Genomic DNA, 18,715 nt, shown 5'->3' with positions numbered 1-18,715 from the left:
TACTGGACCTGAAATTGACTTTTTTCCCAACAGATACTAGCCCGAGATGACATACTTCAACAAACGATGATTAAAGTTAAAGTGAACACTTATGATCTATATTTATTTAATATCTTCTAGCTAATTTAGTATGAGACAATTGAGTAATGCTTAAAAAACTTAATATCAGCACTAGTTAAGATTAAGAAAAAGATTCAAAAAATGTTTGGCGAAGACTCCGTTGTGTTTTAAGAAATCATTTGTCGTTTTCACGTCATTGGGACAGGGGACGTGGCAAAAATTCCGGGTGACGTTTGAGTTGCGATGACACCTACCCTGGATGCCTTGGACAGCGGCGACTTCTTAGATTTAAATACTGGACCTGAAATTGACAAAAATTATCATTGTTGTCAAAGATTATGCTTTTCAGTTATCCATCGAGAACCAAAAGAACAGAAGGCCGTCCCTGAAGGCGATGGGAGGAGATCAAAAGAAGGCATTTAAAATTAATTGGAACTTGATATGGGTTTGGTTGAGATACAAGTTTTGAATAGTTTGGGGCGGAGGAGGACCTTGCGCACCTGTGTTTACCTCATACGACCTGATGCTGCAGTGATTTGTTAGTAGTGGTAGTAGGCCTACTAGTCATTTATAGGTTAACTAAATTCTTTTATTCTCCTGCGTGAAGAATTCAACAGCTTCTGAGAAGTTATCCTCTATTTTGGTATCTTTAAAAAACTTTTTTTGTCCATTAGAGTAGAACTAAACTTGAAAATCTCTTTCCTCTTTGGGACGTTCTTACATGATTCTAAATTACCTAATTTACACAATTAATTTGTCTACGAAATTATTTTATGTAATTAATTTTTTCAACTTATTTAATTAATACTCAGTAATGTATTACATAGTTCCATTTCTGAAAAAAGAAAGTACATCCATCTGCCTGATTGTTCTTCAAATTGTTATCGTTTTTTTTTATCAAATTATAATTGTTATTGTTATCAAATCGTCGTAACGTTCTTAGCCTCTATTCATTTCTCGGAATCCGTCGGCATTTGACCAGAAATCGCTGGTCTATTTTCTTTCTTCGAAAAACAAAAATACTTCATTTATTCTATTAATTAATTAGGAGTAACATGCAAGTACCTTTTAAGCGACATGCGCAAAAAGTAAGTTCTGAATCTTCTACACAAAAAGTTCTAACTTCATATAACATCCGCACTAACAGATATCACTTACTTTATCTGGTAATCTTTAAACAACATGAATGATCTAGAACGACACTTTCTGGCCCTAATATTATCAAAATCTATGAATTATTGGGAATACGTTTATTTGTTTCTGTGGTAATTTTTTTTTTAGGTTTTGATTGTTTTATGAAATAATCAAAATCGATGAAACATAAATATTTTATATATGCATAATGTGCATATATGGTTCTGTGGTAAATTTTGTTATAAGTTTTGCTTGTTTTATAAAATAATTTATGATTGTTTGCACATAAATATTGTATGTGTTTATTAAAAAAAGAAGAAAAATGTTGAGAGGAACGGACTTGGCTTGTCTTATTCTCCAACAACTCTCCACACAATTCTCCGAGAGATGGGTATATGCAACCAACTCATGTGGATCAAACCAAATCAGCCATAGGGTAAGAGCTTAAATTGAAAGTAAGCCGGTCTTTAGCTAATATAGGAAAATTGATGTATATCTGCTAATGATATTGAAAAAAGTAATGGATTATTTTACGTACATTGTATGTATGGTTTCACATATTTTGACAATAGCAATTCAAAAATTGGAATGAAACAGGTTTAGAAATGAGTTAGGATATTTTTTTTTTCAACATAGTTCATGATTAGTAATTCCTTTTTTAAACAACTAAAACTATTTCTGCACTAAAATATCCATTTCACTACAATTTTTGAAAGTGAAAAAGAAATTCTAGAAAAAAAAAAAAAAAAAAACAAACAATATAGCTGTAAGTACTTCGAGTAAAAAATAAAACACTAGAAACTATATAAGATAAATTTTCGATATTTTCAGTTTATAAGAATGTATGCTAGGTAAGAGCCCCAGTCTTTCTTAAACGTCAAAGTACACACTGTTTCGTCATTTAATCTTTGAAACGAGATCTATTCTATATAATAAATACCTCCCACCCTCACCACAAACTCGCTATCAATCTCACATAGCCGCACATGTCTGGAGCTCTGAACATTCTTTATATTGCTGGGTTTTTTTTTCTGAGAGGGGAGAGTGCTTCACCCGAGTAATCTTAGGAGAGAAGAGAATTTTTCTCCTCCGTGTTTGCAAATTTGACATCATAATTTTATAAATGTAATACAAGACGGCCTGAGTTGTTCCATGTAATACTTATCGATTTCTGCTAAATACCTCGTACTTACTTAGCTTCGATCCCAAAACCTTCCTCTTAATTTGAGATGGTGGTCTTCGAGGGGGTCCTTTGGATCTATTCTTGGTTATAGTATCTAGAACTTCTGATTTGTCAAATTTGGACAGATTGTCACTTTTACACCCTTTTTTTGCGGTTTTGGCTCTTCGATTTCGTATCTCGATAACTTCAAGCATCGCAGGGGTTAAAATTTCACTTCTATCAGCACCAGACGTTTCGCTTGAACTGGGACTGAAAATTTATAATCAAATTAAAAAAAAATAATTCTAAAATTGTTAAATTAAAAGAAATAACTTCAATTTCAAAATGAAAATGACGCAGACGATTCTTTGATTTCTTCGATTTTACATTATATTTCACTGAAGACCAAGGACGTACCTAATATTTTTGTTCGGGGGAGGGGGGTGGTACAATTTTTTTAAACACATCACAATTTTTTTATATGCTTTCTTGTTACTTTTTCATGAGTTGTATCAAAAATAAAGGGGGGAGGGCTAAACTGCCCTTCCCTGGATACGATCTTACCGAAGACGGTTATTAGTCATATACTTGAAATATTCATTTAAGGCTGTATGTTATATTTTATTCACAGTCTTCAGAAAATAGCTCAGTATGATATTACATTTTGTACAAAAGTCAATTTACAGGTAAAGTGCTTGCAAAAAGGTGCACATAGCAAAACTTAACAAGCAGGAATTTGAGACTAAAATAAAATTAATTTCCTTCAAATGTTTCTTTGACATCCTCCCACCCCAACCACGGCCGACCTGCTTTCCATTTAGCCCTAGACGGTTCGCCGAAAAAGCCAATCTTTGGCAATCTATCATCCTTCATCCGCTGAACGAGCCCTAGCCATCTTAACCTTTCTCTCATTATAGGCTTGGAAAACGGGATTGAACCACACTTCTTCATACAGCCTACTATTTGAAATACGGTCAGTAAGCCGAATGCCCAGAAAAATCCGTAGGTAATTTCTCTGGTAAACATCTAGCAAATCTTCATCTGTTTTTCGGAGTACTCATGCTTCAGAGCCATTCTTGACAACTGTCACCACTATAGCTTCCAATATTCTAATCTTGGTTTGCACACTTATCTTCCTATCCTTGAAAACTTTTTTTTGCCTTTAATAGCCTTGACTATTCTTCTTTTAACATCTTCATTGCTCCCTCCTTCTTTACTAGGGATACTACCAAGGTAAGCGAAGCTGTCCACCTGATGAATCATTTCGTCGCCTAACGTCAGCTTTTCATCTTCACTTATTCCTAGCCTTAGTGACTTAGTCTTCTTAACATTTATTTTCAAACCTATTCTAGCACTCTGAACTCGCAAAACCTCTAGAAGTTCATTCCTTTTGCTCACACTTTCATCTAGGATGCTTAAATTATTAGCATAATCTAAGTCAAGGAGTGTTTCTCCTCCCCATGTGATTCCGGTGCCTCCTATTGTCTTTCCTGTGCTTCTCCGGCAATAAAACACAACTTTGGTTAACTCCTGATTTAATTCAAAATCAGCTGCTGACTTTATTTACTACCTTAACCGCAGCAATGTTATTCTAGTACATATCACTAATCATTTTAACGTATTTGTCTGGTATACGATACAATGATAAAATCTTTGTTAAAGCCCACGAGTGGGGGCGTTAACCCTCTGATCAGTTTTGACAATTAAAAAGGGCACTAGTAATCTCAATTTCTAGTTGAATGAGCCCTTCTATCAAGAGAATCGAACGCTTGCTCATAATCTATAAAACTGAGGACCAGAGGTGTTTGATAACTAAGACACTTCTCAATTATTAACCTAAGAGTGAAAATTTGGTCGACACATCCTCTACCTACCATCTCTATCTAAAACCGCACTGTTCTTCTCTTAAAACTTTGTCTATAGCATCTCTCAGTCTAAAAACTATCATACTACGAAGTAATTTGCAACCTACAGAGACTAATGCCTCGATAATTACTAAAGTCACACACCTTTCTTATACAGTGGTTTGACTAAGTTTTTCTAAAATCGCTAGGTACTTCCCCATTTTCAAAAATCATATTCATAATCTTCAGTAACTTCTTTTTAACCTCAGAGCCACCATATTTAAGAAACTCATTTACCACACAATTGATTACCTGAAGCTTTATTGTTTTCCAAGTAATTTAGTATTGTCGCTAATTGTGTCTCACACAACAAATCTTCCTTCACATCCGAATTATCACAAAACTTTTCATTTTCATCTATATCTTTTCCTGCAACTCTTTCTCAGTTTATCACATTCTCAAAATCATCTGCCCATCTCTCTATAATCTTTTCCTTATCATTAATAGTGGCCCCGTTCCATTGTTTAACAGGGGCAAGTCCAGATTGACTACTCCCTTTCAATTTATTAACATGCCATTACAATATTTTACTATTATGTCGTCTAGCTGCATCTTCCAGATCCCTGGCAATTTTATCCATGGCCTCGACTTCACGTATCCGTAATTCGTACCTTAAAGATATCTCAACTTTCTTTAAATTCCTTTTGTTTTCATATGATCTATCACTCAGTTAATTCTTATACAAGCCCCTTCTCCTCTCAATTAAACATAAAGCTTGTTCACTAATATTCCTAGCTGTGGTCCCAACTTTCTTCCCCGGTGACACCATGAGCAACTTCAAAATTGTTTTTCTAAAATTACTCCATCCATCTTCCAGTTTAGTATTTAACTGCTCCAGGAAAGTTTCTCTCAAATTCTCATCCTGGAGTCTACCAACATCATAATTCCCCGGGAGGTAGTTACCCTTCCAAAATGTCAGCTTTAAATTTACCCTAGACACTATCACATGGTGGTCTTTACTTTTAACATCAATAACAGCACTCCTATACACAGTTATACCCAAAACATTTAAAATGAAGATCAGCTTATAATTGTCTATAACTCCGTTCCTAGTCCTTGTACAATATCTAAAAAGAATTATTTCAAATGGAAAAGATGGAAGATGAGATTTTTCTTAAGGAAAAGATCCAAACAAAAAATGCAACGATCGGACCAAATTTTCCTAGGCTTGATTTTCCAATTAATAAGCTGATTGGACTTAAACACAACCGGTTCGGTAGAAATACATTCTTGATCAAGCCATGAGAATATACACTAGGTTGTATTTTTAAGATTCATGTAGAGGTTAAATGTGAAAAGGATGTGGATTAATGTTTTATTATAATGTTGGAGGAAAAATAAACTGTAGGATCTTAAAAATGAAAAAATATTATTTAGCATTCAGAAGCGAAAATACTATCGGCCGTTTTTCAATATTTTCATGAAGAATTGTCAGCATTCTCAAGACAAATTGATGAAAAGCATCAACAAAAAATAGATGAAAGAAATGGCACTTACCACAAACAAATCCTATAGGCAAAATTACAGAACTGTTGAACACTTTTTGAGTGAAAAAAGGGAAGAAAAACGTCGCACTACCTTGAGCTGCGACATCCGTAGACATAAATAATTCCCAAAAATCTATTATTGGGGCAAATCTATCTGACTTTCTAGAGCTTTCTTTTCAATGGATTTCCCTCACAGAAAGTTGCCCTCTGATTCTCTCTGACTTCCTAGATTTTCGGCACTATGGAAAACACTATGTGGTTTTTTTGCAACTAATTGCTGATATTTCTAAGGAATATGTCAAGAAATTACGAGTTTAGAAAGATTTAGAGTGCTCTGTAACTAAAATACAGGAAAATTAAAAAAGTGGGTTAGCCTATACCCTACGGGTTTTGGCCAACAACGGACAACGTTTTAAGGACCACGGGGCTGGTCCATACATACAGATTGGTTCCTTTGATCAATTGGTCCATAATAGAGACTAAAAAAGCGTCAATCGTGTGTCAAAGCTATTTCCTTTTCAAGAAAAAAAAACACACGTTATACTAATCGTGAATATTAACAATAGACCAATTTTTTTTTTAAATTTGAACTAATTCCTCAATGTATTAATATAATACAATCGAAGATTTGTAATGAGTAAACCAAAATTTGCCAGAATAAAACAGTTAATTTTTGGGGGAATGTGTGGATGCTACTGGTATGCCTACTTACTATTCAAATCTAAAAATTTAAATATTGGTCAGTTAAAGAATTACTAGTTATAAACAGCAGTATGTCAATGTTTGAATGATCTTGCGCAAGTCAATTTCGTTAGTATATTTTCCATATATTCTGCTTATCATTATTTTCACACAACTAACGGAAATAAGCTAGTATATTAGAAGGACTTTAGTGAGGTGTGGCCATCCGTGTCTTGTCACATGAGTCACCGTTAAGTATTAAGGGCACTGGATCGGTTTCTTCGTGTGAATTATAGGTCAAAAGTTCCTCCTTGGTCGAGATGAAGGGCGAGAGCGGATTCCTTGTGCAAATCATGTTTTTAATTTTTCTTCTTTTTCTCTGTTATCTAGGTTCTTCTTCTTTTTCTCCGAATACTATGATTCAATTTTTTTCTTCTTCTTCTCTGTTTTCTTCAGATTATAGTGTTGAAAAGGCTAATAAAGCCATAAATGAATCGGTATATTTTATGAGATTTAGCTGTCTATCAGATAATATTTTTGAGGGGAATTCTTTCACTTTTAGTAGAGTTGATACTCCCTCTGTTTTAGAAAATAACATTTGTCTGAATGGTGTATTTCTAAATCAAGTTTTTGTGTTAAATATTTAGGCTTTCTTGATTCTAATATGAGTTAGGAACTATATTGTGATGCAGTAGCAGCAAAAGTGGCAAGAGGTCTCGATCTCATAAGAAGGTTAAGGAATGAGCTTCCACAAAGAATTCAAATGGTCCTGGGGATTCTTCAGGGATAGTTTCTGAGGCTCAGAGTAGGCCTACTTGACGAGGATCTTTATTTCCACATTTGCAGAACCACTCTCAGCTGTAGAATTCTCTCGCAGAGGGTATAAAGGGGCAAATAACGTTAGCCAGTTAAAGAGTGGGTTGAACGTTGCCATCTGGGGAGTTGTTAATAATTTAGTTTTTTGTTTTGTTTTGCGATTTTTGATTTATAGGTGAAGGTTTTTTGGTTTGATTTAAAGGTGGTGCGAGTATATTGGTAGATATTTTACCAGACTATGAGGATGGAAACAATCATCATACACAACCAATGGATTTCTCCGATGATTGTTAGCCAAACTTAGAGCCAGGATTGCCAAACTGAAGAAGTGCGACCACCCAGTTGTGTCAGTTGACGAAAATTAGGAGTGGGATATTTGGTCTAATGCCAAAAAAGGCATTTTTTTGTGAAGATACAAAAAAAATAATGTATTATTCGAAACCAAGGAAGCAAAAATTGAGGGAAAAATGTCCCTGCCCCCCCCCCCCGCTACGTGACACCACTAGATCACCAAAGTGTATTTTTTAAATATAATAACCTTCATCCATTACCTTGATTTCTTTTTCTTCTTTTCTTTTACTTCAACTTTCTTCCTTCTTAAAGCGAACTGTAGAGCTATCATAGCAGGAGTGGGGTAGCCAGAAGGACCAGCCAAATTTGGGGTTGTTACACTACCAGACACTGAGGTATCAGTAGCACAATCAGTCAATTCAACAGAGCTATCAAGATATTTCTTGCTCTTTTTAGGTTTCTTGACTACAAAAACTTCATCTTCGGTATCGCTAGCCAAAGAGTCTGTCCCGGCAGGGCTAAAATTATGAAACTTTTATAGCGTTTTATGAAGTCTTATCGTCAGTGTCACTAACCAAAGAATCTGTCCCGTAGGACTAAAATTATCCTATTTTATAGAATTGTATTATATATATACTGTATTATATATATATATATATATATATATATATATATATATATATATATATATATATATATATATATATATATATATATATATATATATATATATATATATATATATATATATATATATATATATATATATATATATATATATATATATATATATATATATATATATATATATATATATATATATATATATATATATATATATATATATATATATATATATATATATATATATATATATATATATATATATATATATATATATATATATATATATATATATATATATATATATATATATATATATATATATATATATATATATATATATATATATATATATATATATATATATATAGGAACATTCTTCATTCAGTTTGATGAAGCAGCTCAAAACAGGTATCAGAAAGCATTCGCATATCATTATCCAAATGAACTGTGGGCTAGATTTTCCGCAGGCATCTAAGAGTTACAAGTACTCTTATGTTTCATTTTCCGAATTGAAAAAATAACTTTAATTTAAAAAGACCATCCTAAAAGAGTCGGCTACAAACTTTCGTTTTCTGGATATTCAGTCACTGATATCACCATTACTCTGGAGGTTAAGCTCTGCACTTTTCTCGTAGCTACCTTAGCAACAGAAGGATGGGAAGAAATTTGGTATCCGTTTTCGTTTGTCCTTTTAAACTAGGAAATTTCACCTAGTTTGATCTAGTAAATAAATAGCCAAGTCAAACTCAAAACGAGCAAAAAATTAAAATGAGTAGGGCTGATAACCCCCATACTTTGTCAAGACCAGACCATAATTTGCGCTTTACTAAAAAACAAAAAACAAAAAAACACAAAAACAAATATATGACCATGGATTGTCAGTTTACTTGACATATACAGACATTTCTTCCCTAGCGTGTTGACAATTTTTTAATTATGAAAGTAGGAAAGGTCATTCTTGGCTTAATAGAGCTCTTTACTTTTCTTTGAAAAACTTATCTTATGGAAAAAGTTTTTAAATTAACTTCTGTTAATTTTTTATTGACATAGTCACTTGCTATTTGCAAGTCGGAGAAACTTCTTCAGCAATTTTTAATCCTGACACAAACAGTTTTTTTTCATTTAAATTTTATAGCTTCTGAAGTTGACTTGAAAAATAAAACTTAGTGTCATTCTGAAAAGATTTTATCTATGCTCTTTGACAACCTGGATTCACTTACACTCTTTTTGTTCATTTGAATTGAAAGACTTAGTAGCAATAGTAGTAGCCCCGAAAGTTTCAATTTAATACCCCCAGTTGTTCACGATACATTGCTGAGGTGCCTTATTGGCAACCATAAAAACAATGCCTTTTGATTTGTTTTCAAGCAGCATTTAGTTTTAAAGCATAATGGGCCAATTACATAATTGTGGGGGGTTTATACGCCTAAAGAGATAATTGCTGGATCGTTCTACTATGCTGATTGAAATGGCTGTCACAAACATTTTATTGGATGCGTTTGGAAAATGAATAGGCTTAAGAAAAGAGGTGCATGCCCTCCAATCTCTTGCTACTCTTAAAAAGGGCACCAGACACTCGCGCCGTAATTGCAGCGCAAGGGGGAGGACTCCCCCTTTCATATATCTAGTAAAAACATTTTGAACAAGTAAAAATAAAATGAAAACATTTTAAATTAATTTTGTTTTCAGTAAAGTGCAAATTATGTTTTGGTCTTGAGGCATGGATATTGTCAGCCCTAATCAGGTTAATTTTTGCTCGTTTTGAGTTTGACTTGATTAGTTATTGCATGATTTAAATAAACAAAAATAAGTTTAAAATGTTTTAACTTTTCTAACTTTAATAAATAAAAAAATATTAAGACTTCAAGGAATATATATCAGTAGGCCTATATGTATGCTAAACTGACAGGTCACAGCCATTTTTTTTCAGGAAGGTGCAAATTATGCTCTGGTCTTGAGAAGGTAAGGGGGTTGTCAAAAGACATAGTTTCCATACCTTTCAACTACGCTGAACAATATGATTATCTCAAAATGTTGATTAGATGTGATTTGGGAATTAATGAGCGTAGAGGGGGGGAGGCTTGTTGCCCATCAATCACTTTAGACTAATAATTAGGGCACTAGCCCTTTCAATTCTCAATCGAATGAGTCTTTTTCGGACTTTTTATGACATCAATTAGCCATCTAAAAATTTATATCAGATCCATTTGGGGAAAATACGAGGTGCGGGAGGAGGGAGGTATTCAACCTCCGATCACTCTGAATCTTAAAAAGGGCACTAGAGCTTCTGATTACCAATCCACGGAGCCCCTGCAAAGTTTATACGATCACTCTTTCTATATATACCTTTAATATGCCCCCAGGATATAACTTACAGCCCCTCAGGGCTCTGGAAGGGGGAAGTATATAGGCTAACTTATATGCCCCCAGGGACATAACTGAAAATACCCTTACCCTGAAGGCTGCGGGGGTGTCATCCTCAAAGACATAATTTCGGGACCTTTCAATTACATCAAACAAAATGCATATCTACGAATCTGAATTGGATGTGTTTGGGGAAATGTTGGTTGTGGGAGGAGGTTAGTTGCCCTCCAATCACTTTCAACTATTCAAAAGGCACTGGCTCTTTCAAGTTCCAATCGAATGGGCTATTTTCAAAGTTTCTATGACAACACATGACAATCTCAAATTTTTTATCAGAAAACACGATAAAATTTCGGGAAAATACGAGGTGAGGGGGGGGGGTATACATCCTCTGATCACTCTGAATCTTAAAAACGGCACTAAAACTTCTTATTAACAATCCAATGAGCCCCCCTCCGAAGTTTCTACGATCACCCTTTCTATATATAACTTATATGCTCCCAGTACATAACTTACAACCCTCGCCCTAGGGGCTCTTACCAAAAAGACATAATTTCGGGATATTTAAATTACGTTGAACAAAATGGCTATCCCTAAATTTTTATTGGATGTGTTTGGGGTATTGGAGGGCGTGGGAGGGGGGTGGGGGGAGGGTACCCATCCTCCGATCACTTCGAATCTTAAAAGTGGCACTAGAACTTCTTATTACCAATCCAATGAGCCCCCTCCGAAGTTTACACGATCACCCTTTCTATGTATACCATATATGCCCCCAGGGCATAATTTACAACCCTTACCCTGAGGGATGCGGGGAGGAGGGGTTGTCATCCTCAAAGACATAATTTCTAGACTTTTGGACAACGTTGAACAAAATTGGGATCTTAAAATTTTGATTGGATATGTTTGGGGGATGGCAGGCACAGGAGGGGGTTTAATTGCCCTCCAATAACTTTCAAAAATCAAAGAGAGCATTCGTACTTTCAATTTTCAATCGAATGAGGTCTTTTCGAAGTTTCTACTGCAACAAATGACCATCTCAAAATTTCTATCAGATGCATTTCGGGAAAATACGAGGTGTGGGGGAGGGAGGGGTCCACTCTTTGATCACTCTGAATCTTAAAAAGGGGAACTATAACATCTGATTTCCAATAAAATGAGCCCCCCTCTGAGGTTTATACAATCACCCTTTCTATATATATATCTTATGTGCCCCCAGGGCACAACTTACAACCCTTGGCCTGAGCGCTGTGGGGGAGAGAGGGTTGTCATCCTCAAATGCATAGTTTCCAGACCTTTCGATTACGATGAACAAAATGGCAATCGAGAAAATTTTATTGGATGTGTTTGAGGAAATGGTGGAGGTAGGAGGGGGGTCCAGTGCACCCGATCACTGGACCCAGATCAGTTTCGAATATTAAAAAGAGCATTAACCCCTTCAATTTTCAATCAATAAGTCCTTTTTGAAGTTTATACGACAACTCCTTTGATGCTAAGAACTCTGGTCTAAACAAGAGGCAAGAGCTCATATGGCACATGTGACGAGGTCGGAAACCAAAATTAGACTCGTTACTAAAGTTATCGTAGGCTGGTACATATGTTTTTGGATCGCAAAACGTAAGTAGATGGATATCTATGACATCGCAAAAGCTACCCGACCGTACGCACTATAACTCTCGAAGGAAATGAGATATTTTGATGAATGGTGTGAGCATTTTTTGGGTCAAGAGTAAGGTCGAGTACGTAGAGGGGTTCTGTAACCTGCATTTAGCGGTGGGGAGGGGGTTTGAATTAAGGGGCAACCCAAAGCGTTTTTAAACAGCTAATGTGATAGTCGTCCGATCCGAATTGAAAATGGGACATCTAAGACACGAGATCTTTCTGTACATCAAGTTTCATTAAAATCTGATCACCCATTCGTAAGATAAATATACCTCAATTTTCACAATTTCCTCTCCCTCGAGCCCTCCAGACAGTCGAATCGGGAAACGACTCTTATCAAGTCAATTTGTGCAGGTCCCTGACACGCCTACCAATTTTCATCGTCTTAGCACGTCCAGAGGCACCAAACTCGCCCAAGCACTGGGAATTCCCCCCCAGCTCCCCCAAAGAGAGCGGATCCGATCCGGCCATGTCAATCACGTAACTCGGACTTGTGTTTATTCTTCCCAATAAGTTTCATGCCAATCTCTCCACTCTAAGCGTTTTCCAAGATATCCGGTTTCCCCCTCCAACTCCCCCCTATGTCACCAGATCCAGTCAGGATCTAAAACAAGAGCTCTGAGACACGAGGTCTATCTAAATATTAAATTTCATTAAGATCCGATCACCCATTCGTCAGTTAAAAATGCCTAATTTTTTTCTAATTTTTCAGAATTAACCGTCCGTCCATTTCCCCCCTTCCCCGATGGTCAAATTGGGGAAGTGGCTATTTCTAATTTAATTTAGTCCGGTCCTTGATATGCCTGCCAATTTTCGTCATCCTAGCTTATCGGGAAGTACCCAAACTAGGAAAACCGCGACCGACAGACCGACAGAAATTGTGATCGCTGTATGGCACTTGGCCGAAGGGCAAGTGCCATAAAAACGAAAAAAAAATTATACACTCTACCCACGTCTCTCTTTACCTAGGCAGCACTATTGCGCTGCCTATGACTTGAAAAAGTGCAGATGCGACTTTTTTTTTCTATCAGACTTCTTACGTTGAAGCAATAGTGACACAAAAATTGAATTCGACTGTTTATGGTATGTGATAGTAGTTTCTTTTTTTTTTAGCTTGTTATAATTTCTATTCTTTCTAAAGGATAAGAATTTCAAACCTTTTGTTGGTGTTTTTGGGTACGCAGGGGTTTTCTTGAGCCTTTGCGACGAACTGGTTGCTTTTTCTTTCCGTATTGATTCTCTGCTTCAGCCGTAATCTTAGACTAAAATAAAATAAATAAGCAAAAATTGAAAGACATAAATGATTAAACCAATCCACCAAACCAAATACTTCATACCCAAACACACGCAAAACTTCATAAGCCAAAACCACATGAATAACTCTTAACTTAGCATGTTTCTAATAATAAGAATGATTATATAGACCTATTACTATTATACTACCTGTTAAAAAAAAATTATTATTTTTCAAAAGAATTTACAAAAGAAGGTTTTTCAGCTTGCAGTAGTGGACTACGCTAATATTTTGCGTGTTTTGTGCAGTTATGGAGTCGGTTATATGTTAAAACCGACTCCAACTCTAACTCCAAATCCAGATAATTTCAATATATCCCACTCCCAATTCGGACATTTTCAATTTACCAGCTACGAGAGAGATAGGGAGAAAGAGAGAGGGGATAGAGAGAGAGAGAAAAGAGAGAGAGAGAGAGAGAGAGAGGAGAGAGAGAGAGAGAGAGAGAGAGAGAGAGAGGAGAAAGAGAGAAAAGAGAGAAAAAAAGAGAGAGAGGAGAGAGAGAGAGAGAGAGAGAGAGAGAGAGAGGAGAGAGAGAGAGAGAGAGCGAGAGAGAGAGAGAGAGAGAGGAGAGAGAGAAGGAGAGAGAGAGAGAGAGAGAGGAGAGAGAGAGAGAGAGAGAGAGAGAGAGAGAGAGAGAGAGAGAGAGAGAGAGAGAGAGAGAGAGAGAGAGAGAGAGAGAGAGAGAGAGAGAGAGAGAGAGAGAGAGAGAGAGAGAGAGAGAGAGAGAGAGACTTCGACCCCATTCAGCAAAAATTTACTAAAACTTCAACTCCATGACTCCAACTCCACAGTCCAGTTTTAAAGTTTCATTCAACTAGATTTTATAGCTAGCCTTTATAACTAGATTTTTAGTTAGCCTCCTTTCCCTCTTATCTAATCTCCTCTTCCTCTTTTTCTGAAGGGTAAATTTTGTTAATATTGTTGCTTCTCTCTTATGATAAAGGAAAAACATCAAGCTCTAGCTCTCTGTCCGCCTTGTACAAGTTGTAAATGTTAATTCAATAAAAGGTTATTCAATAAGATTATTAAGCACTTTAATTTAGCCATTCAAAACCCAATTCGACTAACTCCCCTTCTTTCAAATTTTACCGTCACAGTGCTTGAATGGCTTTTAACTTGGCATGTTCCTAACAACCCAGAAATGAGCTTTAATACAACAAAAATAACAAGTCCCCTTTTACCACCAAATACTGAAGAATTTCTTCGGAAGCCAATTTGACTAAACCCATGCTAAAAGAACCTAGTCACGCAATTCATAGCTATGAGTTTAAGGACAATTTTTTGTACTTATGCTTTCACAATTTTATAGCAATCAAACAGTTCGTGGTAACGAACTGTAGTAAGGAGCGACCCGGCTCAATTTTGATATCAATAGCTACATCAAAAGAATCGCATTTTAATGATGATTTTAAATATATAAGTTTCATCAAGTTTAGTCTTACCCATCAAAAGTTACGAGCCTGAGAAAATTTGCCTTATTTAGGAAAATAGGGGAAAACACTCCCTAAAAGTCGTAGGATCTTAACGAAAATGACACCATCAGATTCAGCGTATCAGAGAACCCTACTGTAGAAGTTTCAAGCTCCTATCTACAAAAACGTGGAATTTGTATTTTTTGCCAGAAGACAAATCACGGGTGCGTGTTTATTTGTTTTGTTTTTTTTTTTGTTTTTTTTTTCCAGGGTCATCGTATCGACCAAGTGGTCCTAGAATGTCGCAAGAGGGCTCATTCTAACATAAATGAAAAGTTCTAGTGCCTTTTTTAAGTGACCAAAAAAATTGGAGGGCATCTAGGCCCCCTCCCACGCTCAATTTTTTTCCCAAAGTCAACAGATCAAAATTTTGAGATAGCCATTTTGTTCAGCATAGTCGAAGATTATAATAACTATGTCTTTGGGGATGACTTACTCCCCCACAATCCTCGGGGGAGGGGCTGCAAGTTACAAACTTTGCCCAGTGTTTACATATAGTAATGGTTATTGGGAAGTGTACAGACGTTTTCAGGGGGATTTTATTTTGTTTGGGGGTGGGGCTGAGGAGAGGGAGCTATGTTGGAGGATCTTTCTTTGGAGAAATGTGTCATGGGGGAAGAAAAATTCAATGAAAAGGGCGCAGGATTCTCTAGCATTACTATAAGAAAACAATGAAAATAAACATGATAACGTTTTTTCAAATGAAAGGAAGAAGTAGCATTGAAACTTAAAACGAACAGAGATTATTACGCATATGAGGGGTTCTAAAAATACTTTAGCATAAAGAGCGAGGTATTTAGGAGGAGATAAATACCTTGCTCTTTATGCTAAAGTATTTTTAGTAATTTCAACTATTTATTCTACGGCCTTTCTGATTCAGGGGTCATTCTTAAAGAATTGGGACAAAACTTACGATTTAGTGTAAAGAGCGAGGTATTAACGAGGGTACAAACCCCCTCGTATACATAATAAAAATATAAGGTTATGAAGTTTGTTACGTAAGTTAATTCTTAAGTTACGTATATTTTTTACTAATAAAAACGTTCGTTAAAAATTAAAAGTTCTAGTTGCCTTTTTAAGTAACCGAAAAATAGGAAGGCAACTAGGCCTCCTTCTCCACCCCCTTATTTCTCAAATCGTCTGATCAAAACTAAGAGAAAGCCATTTAGCCAAAAAAAGAATTAATATACAAATTTCATTTTAATAATTTATGTGCGGAGAGCCAAAACCAAACATGCATTAATTCAAAAACGTTCAGAAATTAAATAAAAAAAAACTAATTTTTTTTAGCTGAAAGTAAGGAGTGACATTAAAACTTAAAACGAACAGAAATTACTCCATATGTGAAATGGGTTATCCCCTCCGCAATCTCTCGCTCTTTACGCTAAAGTTTGACTCTTTGCCACAATTATACTTTTTAAGACAATTAAAAGCTTTAGCGTAAAGAGCGAGGGATTGCGGAGGGGACAACCCATTTCACATACGGAGTAATTTCTGTTCGTTTTAAGTTTTAATGTCACTCCTTACTTTCAGCTAAAAAAATTAGTTTTTATTTATTTAATTATAGATTAAAATTTTAAGTTTTTCTGTTTTATGCCTTTTTAATGACCCTTAAAAGCATTTTAGTGGATAATATTTCCATAATTTTACTGAACAGTCAAAATGAGTTTCTTAAGCTTTTCTTAGAAGCATTATTTTTCCGCTTTTCTTTCTCATGTTAAAAATAAGAAAAATTAATGCCTAGCTGACTCGTATCACTTCATTTTGGTATACAATGCACAGTTTAGGTAGTCTCTGAAAAATATTTAACTACAGTTAGTTATACTATACAAATATTTAGTTACAGTTAGTTATACCTAACTATATCATACTTATTTATAATTAAACATAGTTGTACTTAACCACTATAACATACGCCATTTATATAAGTAGTTATGATTAGGTGATCTTAGACCAATGCACTGCGTCAGAGTCCTAACAATTTTTTTCTGTTCACTCAATGACTTATGAATTTTCACCTTAATAAAAATATATAAATAAATATAAATATACAAAGTATCTTATAATTATGTATATAACTATGTTTATAATTTATAATAATTATTATTATAACTCATAAATAATTAATTATTAATATGTCAAAGTTAACAATATTTCTTCTATTTCAATTTCCCAATTTTACGGACTCAATCGATTGGGTTCAAATATTTTTATTAAAAACATTGCCGTGTTAAACATGAAAGATATACATCAAGATGCCCAATCTTGGGACTAATAAACAACAACAGTCGATAAAAGGTAATGATTAGTCAGGTAACGGCAATAAGAATTCAGAAAAATAAGAAAAAGGGAGCATTAAATAACAAAAAACAAAATGTTTAAAAAATGTACCAAATAATGTAAAATTAAACTTTCATATTAACTGTTAACAACAATGTTAACAACATGTAAACAACTGTTAAAAAACTTTTTTTTATACTAATACATAGTAATGAACAGTAAAAAGAAATATACAGAGGAGAATTCCTGTTATGGCAGGAAACAATACCTCAACCTCAAAAGTGGGCTACTCTACTCTATATACATACATCTTATGTTACACATCAAGAAATAAACGGTTTTCCCATTCGTATCTGATATAACATTTCATCATAGCATAAACATGACAGGTATAGCCATGACCGATGGCTGACAGCGACAGGAATCATTATTATTTGTAATTATGAATCTGGGAGCACAACTGGTTGAAAGTATTTCACATAAATTTATCTACTAGCAGAAAAAAAATATTGCTTCTAAATATTGATTTTTTTTTTACCAGTTAACATTAAAGCTTGCTTTTACGTAAGCTGGTACATTTTTTTCTTCGATGAGAAAAAACACGATTCAATTAACAGCCTTATGCTCGATTTACAGGACTGGACTTCCGGAACTTTCCTTCAGCTAGAAAAGGCCGCTTCTGCATCTATAGACTTGATGATCCCTAAGTGCCGAGCTAATAAGCTAGGACCACGAGTTATGTCTTGGAAAAAAAGTTTATTGGACAAATAGATTTCAGTCAGTTTATGTAGATTCGGCTACCTTAGCGGTGTCCCACAGGGTAGTTCCCTTGGACCTATCTTGTTCTGTTTTTTGCGAATGATTTGCCCCTTGAAGTTGAAACTATTAAACTTTTTGAGGATGACGTTAAAGCTTACAGAAAAGTTGAAAGTGGTTCGGACTCATCACTTTTACAAAAAAAAAGACGTCGATGCGCTTTCGCAGCGGTCACGTGAGAGCTCTATGCATTGGAATTTTGATCAAATAGATGTTATGCATTTTCTACATGAAGGTTGCCCTGGGTACAGCAACATTATTAAAAATTTTGCAATTCTTTCGTTGGATATTGTTCGAGATATGAGGGCTCGTTTTGATAGGTTATTGAAGTTTGATAAACATTCGATGTATCTAGAAATGCCAATCATCGACTTCGAACAGTGAAAAGACGGTTTAAGAAGTCTAATGTTAGAAATTTTAAGACAAGACTATTGTTTGGTCATTAATGGAGTACAATTCTATATGCGGTACCCATTGAACAAGTCGCATTGATTGCTCATCGAAAAAGTAAAAGAGATGCAACTCAGTTTGTCCCATACCTTAAACATTTATCATATCAAAGACAGATGGAGGCACTAGAGCTGTCAAGCTTAGACTTCAGATAGAATCGATCTGACCTTATTAATAGTTACCGTATAACCCATAGCATTGATAATGTAAACCCAAAT

The 18,715-nt window shown here is 35.0% G+C and overlaps 1 protein-coding gene across 1 annotated transcript in view; it reads right to left on the bottom strand.

The window, feature by feature from the left end:
• Positions 1 to 248: 248 nt before the first annotated feature.
• LOC136025812 (serine/threonine-protein kinase VRK1-like) overlaps positions 249 to 18,715 on the bottom strand; it is a gene marked incomplete in the record, with an annotated part of 62,662 nt that continues 44,195 nt past the window's right edge. The window contains 7 exon segments of the mRNA XM_065701803.1: positions 249 to 361; positions 2,388 to 2,626; positions 3,507 to 3,886; positions 5,192 to 5,327; positions 7,796 to 8,053; positions 10,538 to 10,551; positions 13,343 to 13,447. Coding sequence (XP_065557875.1) covers positions 249 to 361; positions 2,388 to 2,626; positions 3,507 to 3,886; positions 5,192 to 5,327; positions 7,796 to 8,053; positions 10,538 to 10,551; positions 13,343 to 13,447 — 1,245 coding nt within the window.

Source organism: Artemia franciscana, chromosome 4 (assembly GCF_032884065.1).
Source record: "Artemia franciscana chromosome 4, ASM3288406v1, whole genome shotgun sequence".
NCBI lineage: Eukaryota > Metazoa > Arthropoda > Branchiopoda > Anostraca > Artemiidae > Artemia > Artemia franciscana.
The sequence above is the reverse complement of the archived record's forward strand: the minus strand, read 5'-3'. Positions and strand labels throughout refer to the sequence as shown.